The sequence below is a fragment of the Danio rerio genome, chromosome 23, assembly GCF_049306965.1.
Source record: "Danio rerio strain Tuebingen ecotype United States chromosome 23, GRCz12tu, whole genome shotgun sequence".
Classification (NCBI taxonomy): Eukaryota; Metazoa; Chordata; class Actinopteri; order Cypriniformes; family Danionidae; genus Danio; species Danio rerio.
Window position 1 is genome coordinate 9,579,644 of NC_133198.1, and position 21,326 is coordinate 9,600,969.

Consider the following 21,326-nt stretch of genomic DNA (forward strand, 5'->3'; position numbering starts at 1 on the left):
AAGCAGAAAATACTGTGGGGAACACATGAAGCCACAATACAGAACATTCGCAGCCTGCACTTTTTCACATGTTATTGTATTTTCATTGTTGTTTAGAATTTATGTCTGTGCAATTTGCGTTTATTTCTTTTTTCTGTTCTGAATACTGTTGCATTAAAAATATGTATTGTCAAGTGAAGGAAAAAAGCATGTTTATAATTGTTGTATTTTTTTTAATATTCTAGGGCCTATAAAACAGTAGTTTATTTTTTTATCAAATAAATAAAAAAATAAGCCCCCCAAAAATATTTAATGTTAAATAGAAGCTTTACTTCAGCAGGGCACCAATCAAATACATTTTAAGCAATGTATAAAACATAAATACATAATTTTTTTATTTTACATTGAGTAAAATCTATGAATTTGATTAAATCGAAGAGATTCTCAATCATAAATCAACAGCAAAATATTATGAGAAATTAGAATACAAATAAAAAAATCACATTTCAAATAATAAATAATGGCAATAATATTAAATTTATTTTACATAGATACTTTTCCCAAAGAAATGTTTTATTTCTGTGAAAACTTCATCACTTTTATTTACTTTTTAATACAATTTTTATACATACAGTATAGTCAAGCCAGAAATTATTCATACCCCTGACACATAATATGACACATATAATATAATATAATATAATATAATATAATATAATATAATATAATATAATATAATATAGGTGACGCGAGGTGCAGTAAGTATTGCTGTCGCCTCACAGCAAGAAGGTTGCTGGTTCGAGCCTCGGCTGGGTCAGTTGGCGTTTCTGTGTGGAGTGTGCATGTTCTCCCTGCGTTTGCATGGGTTTCCTCCGGGTGCTTCAGTTTCCCCCACAGTCCAAAGACATGCGGTACAGGTGAATTGGGTAGGCTAAATTGTCCGTAGTGTATGAGTATGAATGAGTGTGTATGGATGTTTCCCAGAGATGGCTGGAAGGGCATCCGCTGCGTGAAAACATGTGCTGGATATGTTGGTGGTTCATTCCGCTGTGGTGGCCCCGGATTAATAAAGGGACTAAGCCGAAAAGAAAATGAATGAATGAATGAATGAATGAAAATTATAATATAAACCTGAGAAATATCTTTTGGGAAAAGCCTGTGTCATTTCTGGTCAAAAATAAACAAAGAAAATAAAAAAACTTGCTGGATCAATAAGAATAACTTTAAAATAAGTCTAAATTTTCCAGCGGCTTTTGGGCTTGACTGTAATAAAATTTGAAAATGAAATTTTAGATTTATACAGGGCCAAACACTAATGACAAATAATTTTTGCTTGTCACAAAAAAATCAAATGTAATTATTTCTTACCGACATACTTTAATGTGTCAAAACAAGTAAATTCCAGTTGTATACACAATTTTCAACATATTTCTTTTTTGTATCAAGTTTAACATTTTTAAAACTATATTTCTTAAGGACACAATTACATGAAGGATCAAAAATAAATATTTGGTCTAAGTTGATTGAGTATAACTTCTATTCAAGCTAATGACTATTTAAAAACATTATGCCAACTCGCCCTTATTTCTGTTAAGAGTTTTTGTATGAATGGATGATAACCTAAAGGGATAAATTGCTCTGTTATTATCATTAGGAACTTAGTGATTGTTTTTAGTTTTCTTTCCCTGATTTTATTAGGATAGATAGTTGATGATTGGATGTATGTCAGCCTGATTAGGTAGCTTCACTTAAACAGAGAAAAATTAAAACCTGTTTCCACAATATTTCAGTGAATTTAAGACTTTTTAAGGCCTAAAATTTTGTTTTTGAAATTTAAGACATTAAGACCTTGCGGATACCCCGATATACTCTATAGATAGTGGGTCTGTAGATCCTAATCATCAATTTAATGATAAAAAAATGAGTTGTTAATGACTGAAATATCTCCTTCCACTGGAATATTACTTAAAGAGTGCAGCATTCAGTAAGCTCTGCAGTAAATATTGCTGGAGGTCGTATCACCTCAGGTTACTGGTCTAGTCAGAATACATTGCTAAGGTTGCGCAGGTCGCTGGACTGCAGTAATAAAATCATTTCACTAAAGAGAAGCGCTGAATCTGTAATTCTACAGCGATTAACTGATCAATCTCACTTCTCAACCTATTACATCCACAACACAAGATCTGAACTACAATCACACAGAGCGCTTCTCCAAAAGCAATTTAGGAACTCTATCTGTAATGAGCCCGTCGCTTTTTATGATGAATTATGAATCTATATTTCATTCGCATTTTCAAACGTGCTAAAATAATAGGAGTCTGCGGGTTTCCAACAAGCCATAATGAATAACCCTTGAACAGATCAGTGAAGTGTACAAACGCTGATGAATATTGATAGTTAGTCTTGTGCAAAAGCAGTGAAGTGAACACTGTTATCCATGCTCTATATAAATCAATGCACGCTCACATTTCTGTAGAACTTCTCATGTGTGTGTGTGTTTCAGGAATGGGTAAGATTGCTGACTGACCCAGATGAAGTTCACTGGATGTGAGGAGACATGTCTTATATAAGATCTGCTCCTAGACCGAATCAAAGCAACAGCTTACTGATCTGATTAGGAAGTGAGCGGAAGAGCTGAGATCTGACCAATTAGCTTCACCTAAGAGACCGGTGAATTCGATCAGAGGGCAGGAGGCGCTGCTTGCATTGTGTAATCATGTAAAAGCTATACTGAGTAGTTATACTGGGTGTGTGTAAATCGAGTAAACAGTAGAGCGGACTCCATTTATGGCGATTTAATACATCTCGCAAAATATAAACAACTATATTTTAGCTTTCTATTATTGTATCTGATTTGACAGCCTTGTATTGAATTGATTAAATTATATGGATTTATTTATTTTATTTATTTATTTTTCATAATCAATGCACTGCAAATAGAATTAATTCAGCCTCAGTTCTAGTCTAGAACAATAGAGTACATGATACAACTGATATATATCTGTGGTTTAAAGGGTTACGAAACCCTAAAACACATTTTTTGAGATGTTGACAGTCATATATGTGTCCCAAATTGCTAAAAACACTATTAAGACACATTTATTTTACAAAAAAATTGAAAATTGGTTGTTTTGCGTTATTTCGAGCAAATTCGTTTGAAAAGAAATTAAAAAAATTAAAGCTACGTCACGGTCATTAGATCCTTGTGTAAACTCCTCCATGTAGACTGGCTGTTTGTACCGGCGGGACTTCTTTGAGCTTTCATTATAAGAGATAGACTTAGATCGAACCAATCAGTGTGCTCTATTGTGTATGAGGTGCAACTTCATTAATATGCATGATAGCTTTTTACCTGTTACAAAGTTCAGATGGCAGAAAGACGCCACGTTGTGTCGCCAAAACAAGTGAAAAAACGAAGAATTGTTTGGAGACATGGGTCTTCAGTGTTGCATTAATAAAATGTGCTGCAACGAAGGTTTTGTTTTCATTTCCCCGCTATGAGAGTGCAGCTGAACTCACATGTGGATGACAGTGGTCTGCTTACGGGCGACAGAAATATGTCTGTGAGGAACATTTTTTACCCGAGAGCTTTTCGCATCTTGAAATGGTGAAATCTGGATTTGCTGCTCATCTCCTTTTAAAACAGACGCAGTTCCAGTTGGTGTTGATTGTCCTGTCTCTACAGATTTGGTAAGTGTGTGATCAGTGTTCCTTCATTTATGTTTATTCAGAGGCAAAGTTAAGTTAGTATAGTCACCAGTACTCTTTTAGTTTTTAAAGACGCACCTTAGTCAAAATTATTTAGTTACAGTATGTTAATATTACTACAATATTATGGGCTGAAAGATCCGATGTAATTGCAAAGTTACCGAGAAATTCTGAGTTTTTTTTATCTCCTATTTGCCGTGCATTATTAAACATTTCATTAAAACAACACTCTAGGGCGCTGCAGTGGGTAGCATGTTCGCCTTACAGCAAGAATGTTGCTGGGTCGCTGGTTCGATCCTCGGCTCAGTTGACGTTTCTGTGTGGAGTTTGCATGTTCTCCCTGCGTTCGCGTGGCTTTCCTACAGGTACTTCGGTTTCCCCCACAGTCCAAATACATGTGGTACAGGTGAATTGGGTAGGCTAAATTGTCATGTATGTGCTTGTATAGGCTAAATTGTCATGTAATGTCGCTGTGGCGACCCGGGATTAATAAAGGGACTAAGCCGACAAGAAAATGAATGAATGAAAACAACACTCTTTCAGCTGTTCCTCGCATCCAATTTCTTGTTTGTCATGGGAGGAATGCATAAAATGTTCCTGAATAAAAGTGAAAGTGCCAAACTGCAGTTAAAGTCGACAAATTAATCATTTGGCAAATAATTTGATTATAGATGTCTATGTAAACATAGTTACTGTCTTGCTCCTCTAAGTCTGTGCTTGTTTTGCCTCTGCAAAAATCAGCACGTTCGAATTGAAACTCCCCTTTTCATGCAAACCCTTCCCTCCTTGGCCACTCAACACTCTCAAATTGTCTTAAGGCATCTCTGGCGCAGCATTCGATCATCGTCAATGTAGTGTAAACGTGCGACGTGTTATCTCGGTGGTAAAGTAATTTAAAAAATTTGATCGATTATAGGTTCTTGTAACCAGTGGATGTGACACTGACAACAGAGGTGCAGATCCACATGCAGGTTTATTAGAATGATCAGGCAAGCAGTGGTCAATACAGGAGCAAACAGATGTATAAGGGCAATCCAGAGTCGTATTAGCAGGCAAGTGGTCAAAAGGCAGGCAGCACACAGGATGAAATAAATAAACGAGGCAAGGATAAAAAAAAAAACACGGCAAAACAAGACAAAGGAAACCGTGTTGTAGTGTCACTTAACAGATAACAAGACTCAGCCACAGTGAGTGTTTCTGTGCTGTTTATGTAGTGCAGTAATCAGTCCAGAAGCAGCATCAGCTGTGGGAGTCTAATCAGTGGAGACTTGGAGCAGGTGTGTGTGGCATGACTGAATATGTAGTCCATGAATGGCTGATTTGTAGTCCTTTAGCGATCTCATCTGCAGCTACTAGGTCACTGGTGATCATGACAGTTCTGAATGTTGATTTCGATTACTTTTCGATTAATTGTCCAGCCCTAGAGTCTGGTATAAGCACTTTTAGCTATATATATATATATATATATATATATATATATATATATATATATATATATATATATATATATATATATCATTGAATCAGATTAGACCATTAGCATCTTTGTCAAAAATGATCAACAAGTTTCTATAAATTTCATATTTTATATTATTTAAAGCTAAAAGATCATTTTTAAGAATTATCACAAATTATCACAAACAATATGCTGCTCTCATCAAATAACTAAATATTTTTGTATATATATATTTTCAGACAAGTTGTTAGTATTTACTTGTTTAGAAAACATTTCTTGTCACAGCAGGGAACAAGTGTTGTCCATTACCCTGACAGATCTAATCTTGTCCTACATGCTAAACTTCTTTCAAACAGCTGATCTCAGCTGGTTTCCACGGTCACAATCTCAATACATGACATGCTGCTCACCTAATGGAGTCTGTGTGGTGTTTGTAGCCAGGATACAACACAATTACACCGCCATTAAAGCAGAAATAGACCAGCCAGTTGGTTTACACAAGGTGTGTGCGTGTGTGTTTTGTATGTGTGTGCATGGGGTTATAAATGACCTACAAGCGCTGCAGCATTGTCACTGTCAGATCTAATAACCTATAGCGTGTGTGTGTGTGTGTGTGGGCTCAATTGCATTATATTCGTTTTTGTGTGTGTGTGCGTATCAGACTTAAAGTCCAGACATCAATCAAACACACATTTCCCTTTCAGCATTTTTTTTTTTCTTTGTCTGTCAGTTCTGCATAACGCTGAGCTCCATAAAAAGAGCTTACTGCAAACTCCCTCCCTCCCAACATCCTCTTATTGTTTGTTTTGCCTGTGCCATTTGTTCAGTCTTGTAATTCTCAAGTGGAAGCTGGTTGGAAATTACAAGCTCTCTGTCTGTCTGATGTGTACAAACACACACACACATAGAGAGCTGATACATGTCTGTATGACATCAGAGCAGATAATGATTTAAAGTTCACACCTAAACTGCACTACAGTGACTTTGATGTTAAATCATGTAAGCACTAATGTTCCAGATGCTTTTAAAAATCCCCCTTTTTTCTTTGGATCAACATGTCCCAATGGGTGTGGTGATCTGACATAGCTCTGAATTATTAAACAGCTCAAAAAAGAAAAGAGGAAGACATGATGAATGACAAAAAACAGAACAGTGAGGTGTGTGTTATGCCAGTCGGTCGGTCCTGTGTATGAATATGAGCATATTAAATATCCTAATATTTTTAATATCTAGCTGTATCTGGGCTGTAATCGAATCTTGCCATTGCAGTAGTCCGTCTGTGAATTTGCTTGCTCACGTGAGTTTTGCATGCTTCAGTCTTGTGTGTCTTGTGATGCATGTTTCATTTTTCATGCAGACCTTACTGGAGCATGAAATCACCTCTCACTCCCTAAGGAGAGAGCATGTATCTATATCTGGATGTGTGGCACAGAAAACCATGGGTTGGCTGGACGTCCTATCATGCAAGACAAATATGGTTTAAAAATAATAAATAGTAGTGCTGCTTGGTATTGCAGTGAATCTTTTGTGATGAAGGGTAATATTAAACACTATAAATACTAATAACAACCACTGAGAAGTTGAACGACTAGTACTGAGGCTGCTGTACAAATGACTTATTAATCAGTACTGCTGAGTCCTTCGATATTAATGACTACTTAAGGAGCGCTATTGAGTACTACTTTATTAATTACAATTTAATGAATGCTACCAAGTATTCCTGTATTAATGGCTATTTATTGAAGTACTAATAAGTACTACTGTATTAATGACTACTTAATGTACACTAATAAGTAATATGGCTACTTAATGAGTACTACTGGTCTAATGGATACTCAATGAGCACTACTGGTCTAATGGCTACTTAATGAATACTACTGGTCTAATGGCTACTTAATGAGTACTACTGGTCTAATGGATACTCAATGAACACTACTGGTCTAATGGATACTCAATGAACACTACTGGTCTAATGGATACTCAATGAACACTACTGGTCTACTCGCTACTTAATGAGTACTACTGGTCTAATGGATACTTAATGAGCACTACTGGTCTAATGGATACTTAATGAGTACTACTGGTCTAATGGATTCTTAATGAGTACTACTGGTCTGATGGATTCTTAATGAGTACTACTGGTCTAATTGCTACTTATTGAGTACTACTGGACTAATGGATACTCAATAAGCACTACTGGTCCACTGGCTACTTAATGAGTACTACTGGTCTAATGGGTTCTTAATGAGTACTACTGGTCTAATGGATACTTAATGAGTACTACTGGTCAAATGGATACTTAATGAGCACTACTGGTCTAATTGCTACTTATTGAGTACTACTGGTCTAATGGATTCTTAATGAGTACTACTGGTTTAATGGATACTCAATGAACACTACTGGTCTAATGGCTACTTAATGAATGAGCACTACTGGTCTAATGGCTACTTAATGAGTACTACTGGTCTAATTGATACTTAATGAGCACTACTGGTCTAATGGATACTCAATGAGCACAACTGGTCTACTGGCTACTTAATGAGTACTACTGGTCTAATGGATACTCAATGAGCACTACTGGTCTACTGGCTACTTACTGAGTACTACTGGTCTAATGGATACTCAATGAGCACTACTGGTCTACTGGCTACTTAATGAGTATTACTGGTCTAATGGATACTTAATGAGCACTACTGGTCTAATGGATACTTAATGAGTACTACTGGTCTAATGGATACTTAATGAGTACTACTGGTCTAATGGATACTCAATGAGTACTACTGGTCTAGTGGCTACTTAATGAGTGCTACTGGTCTTATGGCTACTTAATGAGTACTACTGGTCTAATGGATACTCAATGGGCACTACTGGTCTAGTGGCTACTTAATGAGTACTACTGGTCTAATGGATACTCAATGAGCACTACTGGTCTTATGGCTACTTAATGAGTAATACTGGTCTAATGGATACTCAATGAGCACTACTGGTCTAATGGCTACTTAAAGCATACTACTGGTCTAATGGATACTAAATGAGTACTACTGGTCTGATGGATTCTTAATGAGTACTACTGGTCTAATGGATTCTTAATGAGTACTACTGGTCTAATGGATTCTTAATGAATACTACTGGTCTTATGGATTCTTAATGAGTACTACTGGTCTAATGGATTCTTAATGAGTACTACTGGTCTAATGGTTACTTAAATCTACTATTTTCTATTTAATATGTACTACTGCTGTACAAATGACTTATTACTACTACTAGAATAAATAGCGCTATTCGCACTTACATAGACACGTGACCATTTTGAGTTTACTCGCTTCATTCACGTGTCAAATTCACCTCACACTAGATGCAGATTTACATCATGGCCGGGGGATGTCTTTGCCTGGTGACTTTAGCTTTATTGTTAAATGGCCAAAATGGATTTTATTAAAAGAGTAGCTGTGTTTATGTGCTTTAAGAAGACTGATAAACAGCACAGATTTGTTCGGCGCCGAAGTCCACTAGATACTTCCAGAGATGCATCCAGCTCTTTGAGTTCATCAACTCCTCCGGGAAATGTACCTGGATGATGGAGGCTTTCAGTAGTGCTTCCCACTGAGCCGAGCCCAGTTTGATGAACTGTTATCTGGCCTCGGCAAGAAGATTTTCCCTCAGGACACCAACAACAGGCACGTCATAAAAACGCTCAAAACACCTTATAAATCGCATGAATCGCACAGCACAGGAAGTCTATTTGTGTCTTAGCATTGATTTAAGATGTAAATCACCTGTGTTTGACACGTTTGAAGTGTTTTTTTTTGTGTTTTTTTTTTTACTATTTTAGAGTATATTTTCAAAAACATTTAATATAAAAGTTAATATATGGTGCATTATCAAGTAATTGTTATTAAAATGCAATTAAGTGCCCAAACACAATATATATGCAGTTTAAACTCTTTTTTTAAGTACTCTTTCACAAGAAAATTCTTGTTTTTGGAAAAAAAAAAGTATCCAGGTCAAATGTGTGCAAATGTTTTTATTATTCTCTATTTTTCCCACAAATCAACACAAAACCTCTTATTCCATGTGCTTTGATGCTGCTGTTCAGGTCAGACGGAACAATACAGACAAACAGCAAACACAGCTGCCAGACAGACTCAAGATTTCACAAACCAGCCACTGTTGTGCCTCCCTTTAACAAGCCTTCTTTGTGTTATTTAGAGCAAAGCAAATATTGGATACAATGAAAACTGGACTTTGGAAATACTTCTTATCGTTGTTCATCTAAAAATAGCGTTTGAGAACACTTGCTTTATTATGACTGTGCATTGTGTGTTCATCAATCTATTTCATTGAATTGTGTTATAATGGACAGAAAAGGGCAGTGTATAACCAATAAGTACTAGCAAACAAAATCAAATGATGCATTCAAGATTACTGGATCACGCATGAACTATTATGAGTTACTGCTCATCGGTCTGTAGATATTTCCTTTGAAAAGCTCACAGTTCTGTTTTCACTGACCTATGATAAATGTTTCCATCTACTGTGAGTCAGCAGGTCAGAACAACATTACTTCTAAAAGAACAGGCCTGCATGGCCACCTGCTGAATCCATAATCGTCTCTTTAACTTTGATGAAATGTTTGGATAACTTTGAACGTACTATCCGCTTGTTAAGTGGTGACGTGTTGGCAGGGCCGGCGCGTCCATAGAGGCGACCTAAGCGGCCGCCTAGGGTGGCAGTATAGCGGCATTATACCACCCGCGTCCTCAGTTATGTCCACGACACCTCCCTCACCACCCGCGTCCTCAGATATATTCGCGCATAGGCGACAGAATAGAGAGGGCAGCATAAGCAACACCTCCATCAGCACCCGCATGTCCTCAGTTAAATCCGCGCGTAGGGCGGCAGAATAGAGAGGGCTGCGTCAGCAACACCTCCCTTCCTCCCTCAGCATCCGCGCGTCCTCAGTTATATCCGCGCATAGGGTGGCAGAATAGAGGTCCGCGACACCTCACTTCATTTTCATAACCGGTTACTTTCGTTTTCACATTTGGGTTGATCACTGCGTGATCGTCCTCTGCCTAGAGCGGCAGTTCAGCTTGCTCCGGCCCTGCGTGTTGGTGACGTATGTAATACTGTTTCCGGCTCCAAGTCGCCATTCATGAGAGTTGAGAAATTATTTGTTTATGATCACTTTTTATTCATATCACACATTAAAGTGAATTTTATATAAAGTCATAGTGTACACAACAAACTCTGGGCTTGCTGCATAACAAATACCAAGATTTGAACAATTTATTAAAAAATGAATCCCTTTCTGGCCATCGGATATTAGGCATGGACATATATAGCAATCGTGAATTTCGAAAGTATTAAATCGCTTTTAAACGTTTATTATTACATTTCATGAGTCTCCCCATGCAGTTGAATAGAGCGCTTAGACTTGGAAGCCGCTTCGCGTGACGTCACATTGATAATAAATCCCTCAATTCCCAGGTGAATGCTGCGCCTGATGCATGACCAAAGATAATGGCTGCACTTTCAATTGTAAAATGTCATAAAGAAGTTACTTCATCACATTTGTGTTTGAAAAAAAAAATTGTGTAAATGATTTTCCCAATATAGATGTTATACACTCTCAGAACTGAAGATACAAAATCTTTCACTGGGGCGATTTAGTAATGACAGGTACTTAAACCAGGTTTCACTGTTTAAATCATCACGGTTAATTAATCGTAAAGTCTTCTCAACACCGCGTTTCTGCACAGAACAAAACTGCAGCAACTAAACATAGTTATGCCAACTGTGCGCTAGTTCCAAAGTTCCAAGCTTGTACACTGAGGGTAATACGCACAAACACACTGGATTAACTATGGCTGAGTTTATTAACTAAGAGCTGTTCACATGTCTTTTGCAGGCGTGCATTACTTAGCTCTGTCTTTTGCAGGTGTGCAGTACTTAGCTCAGGGGTTTTCAAACTGGGGGGAAACATCTCAAAAAGGCAGAAAAATCGACTATTTCACTGACTATTTCAAACATCAGGAGTTGTGTTTGGCCCGGCAGGCTAGTATTTTTCTGCAGCAAGCATTAGTCCCTGAGAAGTGTATAAAGCCTCACATTTGTCATCACTCCACATCACACATGCTAAGAAGCCGCACACAGTTGGCGAAGCATTGTTATTACCAGCTACCGAAGACATCGTCAAAGAGTTATTTGGAGAGGAAGCGGCACGAAAGGTAGATTGTATGCCTTTGTCAGACAACACAGTAAGCAGACACATAAGTTCAATTTAAATATTTTGCAGTTCTCCATAAATACAAGACAGGTTTAACTTTTCATCTACCAGTGCTTTATTTAAAAAAAGCTATCTTGTTAAGTTAATGTAAATATTTCGTTGTTGTTGTTGTTGTTGTTTTTATGAAATATAAAAATTTTAAGAATCATTTTTGGCTATAGTTGCCAACTAATAAAATAAATAGCTTTAAAAACAATACCATTTTGCCTGCCTGTGAAATATGAACTATAATGTCTTTACATTATACAGAATTCTAGTTTACATAGTTATACTTGAAATACATAAGTGCCTTTAAACTTTAGGCAAAGGGGTCTCCTATAAGGAATCATCATATTTGGGGGACCCTAAGAATAAAAACCCCTGAAGCTAATGTGTAGCTTAGATTTACATTAGACAAATAAAAAAATGTTTATGTATTCTTCATTCATTCATTCATTCATTCATTCATTTTCTTTTCGGCTTAGTCCTTTTAATAATCTGGGGTCGCTGCAGTGGAATGAACCTCCAATTTATCCAGCATATGTTTAACGCAGCGGATGCCCTTCCAGCTGCAACCCATCTCTGGGAAACATCCATAAACAATCATTCACACTCATACACAACGGCCCAACTCACCTGTACGACATGTCTTTGGACTGTGGGGGAAACCGGAGGACCAGGAGGAAACTCACACAAATTTGCAAACTCCATGCAAAAACGCCAACTGACCCAGCCGAGGCTCAAACTAGTGACCTTCTTGCTGTGGGGGGACTACCTACTGCACCACTGCGTCGCCTTTGTATTATTATTTTTATTTGCTGATTTATTTATCTATTTATAACTGCTCTGTCATTTATTTTCAGTGTAAAATTGTTACTTATGTTTAAAATCCAAAACCTTTTTTTCATTTATTTTTAAGTCCAAAAAGAAATGGATTATTGTTTGTTTGTTTGTTTGTTTTTTGTGCTGTATTAGTTGGTTACTGGGCAGCAATAAAAAACACTTTAAAATATACGCAGTTTTCACATTATTTTCTAAACCAGTAGTGTTACGAATTTGATAAATGCGTAATAATCGTGAAACTGTGATTATTCCTCAGATTATAATTGTACAACCAAAATTTATAATCATTGCATCCCAACATAAAGGCAGTGTGCGAATTATCCATTGACAATTAGGGGATCAAATTTTTCGTTAGTAGTTTAGTATTACATGCTTCAGTAAATCAAATTTATGAATGTATTTCAATTATAACTAATTAATAAATAAAATGTATACGTTTTCAGTGTTTTGAGGGATATTTAGTGACTATTTCAGAGGTTACTGTTGGTCAGACTATACAAATTCTAATTTTTTTCTTTTTTTTAAGCTACATGCATTTATAAACACCTATTTTACAAGAAATGTGTTTTGTGAATACTTAAGATATCTTGCGGTGCTAGAACTGCCAGTTTCAAACTATTGATTAGTGCGATTGAATGCATCACAGTGGTATAAACCGATATGGGGGGGGTTAAATGTATATTTTTAATTATTAATATTTAAGAAAGCTAATATTGAAGAAAGCTATTTCTTAGCTGACCCCGCCCATACATCTTGTTTTGATGTCCTTCAGGGGGATCAAGCATTAATTAGGGGGGTCAATCCCCTCCAAATGCCCCTGTAATTTGCCTCCTGCTTAAATGTACATATTAATACTAAAATGTACAATCGAGTGTACCTCAGAACATTAAAAAGTACTAATGTCCACCTGTACAGTACAAAAGTGATGTTTGTACCTTTATTGATGAGAGTGTATGTGTTCTGTTGGTTTTATAAATTATTGATGGACTGTAGAAATACAGTAAATGCCATATGCATTTTGAAACTTGTATTTATTATGTTTTAATTGTTTTAGAATTTTAACATCAGTCAAGAGACTGCAGATGCAAAACAGCCAATGGCTAATTCTGGCACATAATACATTTCTGTATTATTTATGTGCATCGTGCCTGTCAAATAAACTGAAAAAAATATATATATAAATAATTAAGTCATTTGATCATAAATGAAACCCCTTGCAGCTGCATGGAGTTCAGTTTGCAGACGTTCACTATAGAAGGATAGGATAATCCCCAGTTCAAAGATGTGAACAGCACTTAGTTGAACATTACGTGTTGTCATCTTGGAATTACGGTAATTACATCAGGGCGTGAGCGCTGCATTATATTACAAAGTGATGCAGTGACTGCCATATCGATTTTCACCATAATTAAGCAGCCCGAAAATATCTGCATGCCGTTTCTATAGTGTAAAGCAAGGGTTTTTAAAGTTTAAATAGCATTGACGCATGATTGTCTGTTCCTCATCTTGTGTTTGTTTCTGAGTTAACGAACATAGCTCCAGTGACCCTGCACTTCCTTCCTTTCTCAGGGTTTCCCCCCTCAGAGCAAAACAAAGATATCAGCTTCCTGAAACATATAAATAAAGGGTCAGTCACCCTCATAGGACGGCTTCCTCTAGCAGTCTAGAAAGAGCTCTGAATCAACAAACTAGTCATATGGATGATCCCATGTAATGCTGTTTGTGACGATCTTGGCTCGGAATAATACACCAACGCATTAGGCATGCATGAGTGTGAATGTGTATTTGGAAACTGAAGCCTATTAAACACCTGTAAAACGGTTGCTATAAAACAGGCCCTCCACACAGCGACCACCATCAGAAGGCTATAAACACACACACACACACACACACAGACCCTCTTTCACTCCCAGCAGCAGCAGACATGTGAACCTAATCACCCGAGAGACTTCATGAAGCCTGCAGAGCCGATCGATGCTTGTTCTGTGTTAAATCAAGTATTGAGAGAGAGTTTGAGAAAGATGAATGAGGAGATGAATGAGATGGAAGCGTATGTACGGCAGGGAAAGAAGAGGTTTTTAGGGTGGGGATTTATCTAGGTTAAATGAAAAAAAAAATAACGAAATAAGTAAGCTTTCATTTTGAGTGTTTATTTTAGTGTCGGGAAGGGAGGTTTTCGATGGGAATCTGATGACATCAGCTCAGACTATATGCAAAACTGCCTTTCCCATTGACCTATTAAACATTGACTATGTTTACATGTGCACGGATAATACAATCGTTTCCAATAATCAGATTAAGAGCTTAATCATAATACATTGTTTACATTTGTCAAATTGTACTTATTATTCCCTAATAATTGTGATTATTTTTCTTACTGTGGGTATTTACTCACCTTACTTTACAGCACAAATGATAGACTAAAAAGAGTGGTTGTGTCACAAACTGTTGTTTTGATTTATTTACATTTAATACAAAACATGTTCTCATGAATACAATAATTCATACTGCAATCATGAGCTTAATTGCATTATTTTGCAATATTGCCAAAATGTCAACACAGGCTCATTGTGAAAATGTACCCCTGTATACATTTCTTTGGAGCACGAATTATGTAGCCAGAGCTACGTATGGCTGCATTTCGTCTTTAAAACAGACTCCATGGGGCTGTTTTTTTTTTTTTTCGTTACCAGCTGACTGCTTACCTCCGTGTGGATGTTTTTTTCTTTGTTACCAGTTTGCCGAGTAGCTCACCATGTATTTTGGCGAACTTAAAATGCAGAGAGGATTTGACTGTGACGATGGGGTTCAAGTGTGGCAAAGAACAGCTCCAGAAAGCAGGCAACAAAAGGGGTCAAGAGAAAGGGTGTTATCGGGTCAATCGGTGCTTTTGAAAACACTATCAGTTGGGTTTGAAGAAGGGTGGGGGGATTGGAGTCAATCAGTCAGTCGACAGTGGCCTCTGGTGGATTTACACGAGAACAGCAGGCACAAATGGCACTCGCAAGAGAAATTTGAAATCTGAAAAAGCGTACACAGCTGCCTCTGGTGGATTTGCGAAAACAAAAGCTGCAAAAAAAACGTTGCTCCATTTTGCAGTCTCCATTAATTTAAATAGAGGTATATATCAATAATAAACCTGGCTTGCAAAATGTCCTTATAATTGCATTAAGATGGTCAACGTAAACACACTCACTGTATTTTTTTATCTGAATAAATTAGATCTGTCCCATTACATTTGAAGCTAAAAAATATCTTGAACTACCAAATTTAACAGCCAAAATATGTTTTTGTATCTGCCATACTAGACTGCCATACCATGTGAAATGTATTGAAGTTTGCTATACTGCAGATGATAAAATAGAAAGTTACATCATAAACCGCCATACATCATGATTACAATAGAAAATGTACCATAAAACACCCTGACAAATGTTAAAATCAGACGAAACTAAACTAACTAATAAAAGCATATGTGATGTGTAATCTTTTTGATAGTTTATCAATAATATATAATAATCAATAATTTACGTTTGTATTAAATCTAAATTTAGTCAAAAATACAACTAAGAGTTATATATAGAAGCATCTACATAAGGATATCTTTATTGATACCCAGCCTTATTTTGGAAAAATATTCATTCAAAGCAATACAAAAAACAAACCTAGCATGTCTATGTTGGAAATCTGTTTGCCATCATCATTGTACGACGTATCACTGCTGAATGCCAATGAAAATCCAGTGTTTTGATTAATAAGTTATACTACATCACTTTTATCCAAAAATGTCTAATGATTGCACGTATTTCATCATAGTCAACCAGATCATAAAACGATGACCCATCATATCCTCCAATTCTTTGAGTGAACCATTTACTAAAAGTCTCGACTGGGCCTTTTCTGGAGGTTCAGATGAGTATGAACTCTCTCTTGTGTACCATAAATGCCCACTCTGCCAAGAATCCAGGCCAACAACAGAGAGAGGCACGTATTCTGCCCTGGGCTCTCAGCCAATAAGAATGCAGAGCAAACCTATGAGCAACCCATAGCAATGCAGTCAAGCAAATCAGAGGACTGAGTTTCACACCAATAAACAAAACCCTTAAAAATGATCCTCAATACAAAAGCCACCAGTGATGAGCGTTGATTCATACAATAATACTTTCATCACTTTCTATTATGCAGAAGACATAGCTAATAGAGCACAGACCAAGCACTGAGCCAACCACAGACTGTCCAGCCAACCGTTTATTACACAAAGCACAAAGAGATATTTATTAGCAAAAGAATGCAGGCCAACATTGAGAATTAACCAAACACAAGGAGCATGCTTTATGTTCCCCCTTGTTAAACTGTCAGTGGAAAAAAATCTAATGCTAAATTCATGTGCTCCCCCTCCACCCTCAATCCAACCCAACCAGAGCTGACATTTACACAGAGAAAGTCAACAGATCAGCGTAACACACACAGAGAGCTTTGACTATAGCAATGCATTGCACCTCAAGTTAAACGAAAGTGTCAACAGTAAGACTTTTGCCCGAAACCAAATCAAGTACAACGTAAACCTTATTCCATTCAGAAACCTTCCCTGGAGCTCTTTACGGAGAATCTGAATCTAATTAATGAGCCTATTTTTCCGCAATTACTAGCAGCTTCATTTTCTCACTGCAGCTAAAATGGCCAAAAACTGATATTTCCAACTCTAAATGACCAGAGTTTATGGCCACACATGTGAGTTCAATTGTATCACTACATTCTAAGCCAGATAAATCCACCACTGAAAGGGCACTTTACAGTGAGAACGATCATGGCCAACCATGAAAGGTCGTTCCAAACCAAAGTGCTCAAAACTGGCCACTTCAAAGAGCTCTCTGGAATGAAAAAATTTGAACTCATGGACGCTTGTTTTTTTGCTCCCGTGATTGCTGCACATGCTCAGTTTGATGCAAATGAAGCAAGATGACAGAGAAGTGTGTTTGAAAAAGCAGTTTTGTTGGTCCCCACAACCCCTACACCTTTTTTAATCTCTCACTCTGGAGGGTAGAGCCTTTGAAGGGATTAGGGCCAAAGAAGAGTCTTTGAGAATGGAAAGCAGCCTCTAGTAGTCAAGAAGCTGCAAAGAAAGAGGCTTATGAGCTATATTACTTGGCTTAATATCCAATCATTATGCTAATTCTTAGGGATGCACCAAAGTATCGAGAAAGAGGACATGTTAAAATCGGCATTTGGGTTGGAAACATTGACTAATTGACTTTTAAGGGACTTTTTCGTTCACATGACTGTAAACACTTAAATTAGTTTTTTTATTATTTGTTCAAACTACTTATGTAAAATGAGCTGAAAATTCCTGAGATTTCATTGGGACAACTTAATTTACTTTTTTTTATGTTTGATCCACATAAATTTGTGGAAAGTGTTAGCTTAATTGATTTGTGTTGGGACAACATGAATGAATTATTTGGAACCCTGCATTTTTTACAGTGAAATGTGCAGGTTTTCACACAAAGAATTCATGTTGTCCCAACACAAATCGATTAAGTTAACGTAACAAATCTAATAAACAGAAAATAAACAATTAAGCTGTCCCAAAAAAATCTCAGTAATTTCTGTTCATTTCAAATAAGTAGTTTGAACAAGACAGAAATTAAAAAGCTTTGAGTCCATGGCGAAATTATATGGATAAATTACATGGATAACTATAGGACTTTTTTTTAGGTTGACAATATTAATTCTTAAGATCAGTCTTTTGGTCTTTGTGGCTTTTTTACATGAGCAAAACTTCACTAAACACTTGTGTAATGCTCACAAACAATTTTATTGCATTTATATAATAAAATTGTGAAAGTGTAACAGATCCCTCACTGTAATCACATCCGTTCAAACAGTTCATCAATTCTGGTTAACTGCAGGGAAAGAGCTCAACGAAATCACTTACCAAAATACCAACTATACGAGTAAAGCACAAATAATGTCTTTCAATTCAGTCAAGTCCAATCTTCATAACTGTAAGCAGGTTGCTTTTCTGTCTGTTCCATTGCTTGTTGTTTTTTTAGATGTTTGCGCATACTTTTTTGCAATCTGAAGCACATCAAACACACAAAACACACAATTTGCGCCACAGGATGTCTTATCGCATCTTTGCATTGACTTCACATGTAAATTATTTACGCTTCACCCGTGCCTGCTTACCCCCCCAATGTAGTGTAATGATTGTGAGGTGGCAGGTGAGATGTCATTTTTCGAGAGACAATTAAATACATCACGTGTGCTGCGTATGCAACGACTACAAGTCATGTAAAACATTTAATTGCAAACTGAAATAAATATAGTTTGATTATATAGTTTGGAATTTGATGTTTTATGAAATTATTTACATTTTTTGCAATTAGTTTGCATTTAATTAAGAAATTTGAGGCTTTTTGTTGATTTTGCGTTGGATTCAGTGATCGCGGAATCGCGAAAAACTAGGGGTCTGACCTGCAGAAATGTTTCAACTCTCATGTAATCAGTATTTCACAACACAGAAAGATGCCAATAAACCCGTTTAACAATATGCCAATTAACATTACCTTACCCTTTTTAGTTCCTCTGAAAAAAGTTTTAAAAACAGAAGTGCAATATTAAGATATTTATTCAGAAAAAAAAATTTAAAACAAATTTTTATGTTTTGTTTCGGCCATAAGCTTTCTAAAATTTCCATATCAATTTTACCCTACATTTTTTTATTTTGGTGCATCACTAAATGCAATACTTACCTGGAGGATAATTTTGTGATTAATGATAACCTATGATTTGTTTACTTTGTATTTAATTTATTGCCTTGTGGAGCATGAAACCACCAAAACAATCCCACAAGCACAGAAGGAAGAATCTGAGTCTATTTAGGAACAAAAATATCATTAAAGACATTTTCACTTGGACCACCCAGTAACCACCTTTCATGCCTTATATCATGCAGAAAATGCTCTAACAACCACTTAGATAAGCTTTATTAGCAACAAAGCAATGCCCTGGTGGGCACCCAGACCACCCTGGCAGCATCTTTCTACTGTTGTCATCATGCAGAACACAACGCTTCTTTCCTGTTAGATCAGCTACGCATTGTACCACAGAGGCCACAATTCATGAGTCATCACACTTTTGAAAATCTACAGTTCATTTTAAAGCCCACGGGAAACCTTTAAATCCCCCTGAAAGTGCCTGTAATGATCGCCAGTCTCTCACCTCTCTGGCCTTCTCCATCTCAGCTTGCAGGACCTGCTTTGCCACCTCCAGATCCTGTAGTTTCACCCTCAGTTCCTCGTTCTCCTGCTCCAGACGAGATCTCTTCTTCTCCACAGTGTCCAGCTCATTGTGCAGACGGATGGAGACGTCCTTCGCCACCTAAAACAGCAAGGTGAACATTACTATTATACGTTTAGAATGTTATAATGTTTAACAGAGTGAACCAAAGATACTCTGCAAACTGCTTTCAAAGGCACTATTGGTAAATAAATGAAATGTTAAGAGGGTAAATAAAGTAAGAGAAAAAAATGGTAACACTAGTGTTTGTATGAATCGGAAGCTGCATTTTGTATTTTGTATCGTGATGCAGTTCCTAGTGGAACAATATATCAAAAGAAAACAGTGGGCGTGGCTTGTTTTTTACTACTGCAAGCTAATTGGATGTAGAATATTCAGCCGATTCAAATGTTATAACTCGTTGAATGGGCGCTATCAGCAGATAGATATGAGCCAGTAGGGGCCTTCTGCGCTTTTATCATCCATCCACATGGTTAATCAGTTATAGAGCACATAAAACTATTGGCAGAAGTTAACAAGAATTATTCATATTATTTATTCAATTTCCCATTAATTGTGTTTTATTAACGTTTACCTCTTCTCCAACCCTAACCCAACCATCACAGTAATGTAAAAACAGATCTGGATCTAAAGTCTTCTCTATTAGTATAGCTGATTAACCACGTGGATGGATGATAACAGCCTACTGCCCTGAATTTATCAGCTTATAAAAACTGATAACGTCCATTGAATCGAGTGATAACATTTGAAGAGGATGAAAAAGTAGGCATTTCATTCAGAAAGGTCAGGAAAAGAGGTTCAGTAGGGTTATTAGAACCTAACAGACACCTAATCCTCATTATTTTGCCTGTTTGTTGTCATAGCTCTGTCAAAACTGACAGATGTTAACCACGTCCAATACCTCAGACAGACATAATCTGAGAATTCAACTGAAAACAAACAGATTTTTCAGATTTAAATTTTAGATTATAAAAAGAGCGAAAAAATGTATTTTCTTTAAGACATGCACAGATAAAGTGTTCACTACAAAATTTTCAGTGTGAGCTAACCAATACAATATGGTAAGTTTTGATTTAATGTGTACTTTATTCATTATTAGGCTTATTTTATGGCTGTTATTGAGATATTGGCTGTTTATTACTACTTATAAACTACATATTCAGTATTCTAGATCATATGCAATACCCAAATCCACCATAATAACTATTATATATAACTCGTATAAGCAGCAAATTAGAAGTTTGTTTAGGCAAAAATCATAGCCAGTGACTTTTAAAAAGTGATAATAACAAACTACTGACTACTACTTGAAAATTGTAATCTGATTACATTACTAATTACTTCACGTAAAAAGTATTCAGATTACTAATTACTATACCTTGAAGTTACTCTTAAAACATATAAAATACACCTCTAAAATACTAAATAAACTGCAGCTCTATCAGTAAATTAAAATTCACTGAAAAACATTACAATGAGTTGATCACAGCAGCTTGACATATTCAAAAGGCTTAAAGAGTTCCCCCAATACTTAACATTCTCTCATCATTCTCTTGTTAAAACCTTTTTCTGAAACACAAAAGAAGACATGAAGAAAACTGGATACCTGTAACCACTGACATCTATAGTATGCAAAAGCACTGCAGTGTTTGGGTGTTCTGTGTTTGTCTGAGGTAATTAGTCTAATGTGTATATTCCATACAAAGCATGAAGCTGATTGGTCAGTTCTGGTTGTATGACTTCCGGTTTTCTACTGGTGCACCTGGAAAA

At 36.5% G+C, this 21,326-nt stretch overlaps 1 protein-coding gene across 5 annotated transcripts in view; it reads right to left on the reverse strand.

Annotated features, from left to right (window-relative positions):
* The window catches only part of mtcl2 (microtubule crosslinking factor 2), a 92,314-nt gene that overhangs the window by 49,712 nt on the left and 21,276 nt on the right, over positions 1–21,326 (reverse strand). For all 5 annotated transcript variants that reach the window (XR_012399001.1, XR_012399000.1, XR_012399002.1 and 2 more), the window contains exon 3: positions 19,479–19,637. Coding sequence is in view for 2 of the 5 variants with exons in the window: in XM_001338326.10 (XP_001338362.5) it covers positions 19,479–19,637 (159 nt within the window). In the remaining 3 variants the exon portion in view is untranslated. The remainder of the gene's footprint in view (positions 1–19,478; positions 19,638–21,326) is intronic.